The 2,500-nt window shown below is 46.8% G+C and overlaps 1 protein-coding gene across 3 annotated transcripts in view; it reads right to left on the reverse strand.

The window, feature by feature from the left end:
- The window catches only part of mpv17 (mitochondrial inner membrane protein MPV17), a 30,594-nt gene that overhangs the window by 23,098 nt on the left and 4,996 nt on the right, over positions 1-2,500 (reverse strand). For all 3 annotated transcript variants that reach the window (XR_008323294.1, XR_008323295.1, XM_053337111.1), the window contains 2 exons: positions 510-602; positions 101-196 (listed from right to left, as the gene is read on the reverse strand). Coding sequence is in view for 1 of the 3 variants with exons in the window: in XM_053337111.1 (XP_053193086.1) it covers positions 101-196; positions 510-602 (189 nt within the window). In the remaining 2 variants the exon portion in view is untranslated. The remainder of the gene's footprint in view (positions 1-100; positions 197-509; positions 603-2,500) is intronic.

Here is a 2,500-nt window from a genome sequence, read left to right on the forward strand (position 1 = left end):
ATGAGGAGTAGAGACTCAGACTCAGACATCAGACTGAGGAGGATGAGGAGGATGAGGAGTAGAGATGAAGCATCAGACTGAGGAGGATCATGTAACTCACTCTCTGGAGCTTGGTGACGTTCTCCTCCACCGTCAGACCGTTCAACGCTCCCGAAATACAGAGGAACGCTCCGAGGAAGCACGGAGCGAAACACACCTGACAGAAAGAGACACATGGAGAAGAAGAAGAAGGAGAAGAAGAAGAAGAAGAAGAAGAAGAAGACAAATAAATAAATGAATAAAACTGACTGATGAGACACAGAGAGATTTTGTAACCTCTATTTCAGCTTCATTTTATTTCCAATGTAACACTTTTTAATGTTTTTTTTAATGTTGCTGTGTATTGATTTTATATCCTGAAGCAGAAATAGAAGTGATAGTATAAGAGGAAGCTGAAGTATGATATAATATATAATAATAATAATAATAATAATAATGATAATAGTAGAGGATCATTGCTGCAGTCTCACCTGATCAACCAGCATTTTCTTCATAGCAGCACTTTTAGTTCCTCCGACCACCAGTCTGTCCAACACCTTGTACCAGCTGCCCACCACCGGACCCTCAACACATAGAAACACATAGAAACACATAGATATACATCACCTATATATTAATACTGGACCCTTAACACAGCTGCCCACCACCGGACCCTCAACACATAGACATATTAATACTGGACCCTGACACACAGCTGCCCACCACCGGACCCTCAACACATAGACATATTAATACTGGACCCTGACACACAGCTGCCCACCACCGGACCCTGACACACATAGAAACACACATAGATACATCATTACATATTAATACTGGACCCTTAACACCTTTAATCTTCATGTCGTCCTCCCGGGTCAAATTGACCCTGACTGTTCCTTCTTTCCTTCCTTTCTCCCTTCTTCTTTTCCTTCCTCCCTCCCTCCTTTCCTTCCTTCCTCCCTCCCTCCCTCCTTTCCAGCCTCCTTTCTTTCCCTTTTTCTCCTTTCCTTCCTTCTTTCTCCCTTCCTTCCTCCTTCCTTTCTCCCTTCCTCCCTCCCTCCTTTCCTTCCTCTCTTCCTCCCTCCCTCCCTTCCTTCCTCCTTTCCTTCCTTCCTTCCTCCCTCCCCTCCTTTGCTTCCTTCTTTCTCCTTTGCTTCCTTCTTCCTCCTTTCCTTCCTTCTTCCTCCCTTCCTTCCTCCCTCCCTCCTTTCCTTCCTTCTTCCTCCCTTCCTCTTTCCTTTCCTTCCTTCTTCCTTTCTTCTTTCCTTCCTTATTGTTCCTTTCCTCCCTTCCTTCTTCCTCCCTTCCATCCTTCCTTTCCTCCCTTCCTTTCTCCCTCATTTCTTTCCTCCCTCCTTTTCTTCCTTCTTCCTCCTTTCCTTCCTTTTTCCTTCCTTCCTCCCTCCTTTCCTTCCTTTTCCTCCTTTCCTTCCTCCCTCCACCCTTTCCTTCCTTCTTCCTCCCTTCCTCTTTCCTTTCCTTCCTTCTTCCTCCCTCCCTTCCTTCTCCCTCCCTTCCTTCCTTGACTCGAGGACACATTACACATTAAACAGAAACTTTGTTGCAGATTGACTTTAAGTTAAATGAATGATGATGAACATGAAGGATGAATAATGAAGCAGCAGCTGTTAACATGATGTTTCAGTGTAACTTCCTGAGGAGGAACATACATCGCCCGTCTATAATTTAAAGAGGAAGAGGAAGCTGATTGGTGGAAGCAGCGTAAGACGATTAAAGACATATAAATAAACTTCCTGAGTAGTAACCACGACGATGTCAACATGATGACATCGCTGTCAGAGGAGCTGATGGGACAATTCACTAGAGTAGAGAAAGGCTCGAGGGCAACAATGGATCGACGTCAGATATGTAACACACACACACACACACACACACACACACACACACACACACACACACACAGCAGTCTCGATGCAACGGTTGATGTCACATTGGACGATGTGGAAGAGGAAGAGGAGGAAGAAGAAGAGGAAAAGGAGGAGGGGGAAGAGGAGGAGGAAGAGGAAAGGGAGGTGGTGAAAGAGGAGGAGGAGGAGGAAGAGGAGGAGGAAGAGGAGGTGGTGAAAGAGGAGGAGGAGGAGGAAGAGGAGGAGGAAAAGGAGGTGGTGAAAGAGGAGGAGGAAGAGGAAAAGGAGGAGGAGGTGGGGGGTGAGGAGGAAGAGGAAGAAGAGGAAAAGGAGGTAGAGGAAGAAGAGGAGGAGGAAGAAGAGGAAAAGGAGAAGGAGGAGGAGGAAGAGGAAGAAGAGGAGGAGGGAGAGGAGGTGGGGGAGAGGAGGTGGTGAAGAGTAAGAAGAGGAAAAGGAGGTGGGGGAAGAGGAGGAAAAAGAAGAAGAGGAAAAAGAGGAAGAGGAGGAAGAAGAGGAAAAGGAGAAGGAAGAGGAGGTGGGGGGAGAGGAGGAAGAGGAGGTGGGGGGAGGAGGTAGAGGAAAAGGAGGTAAAGGAGGAGGAAGAGGAGGTG

This window comes from Scomber japonicus, chromosome 17 (genome assembly GCF_027409825.1).
Source record: "Scomber japonicus isolate fScoJap1 chromosome 17, fScoJap1.pri, whole genome shotgun sequence".
In the NCBI taxonomy this organism is placed as follows: Eukaryota; Metazoa; Chordata; class Actinopteri; order Scombriformes; family Scombridae; genus Scomber; species Scomber japonicus.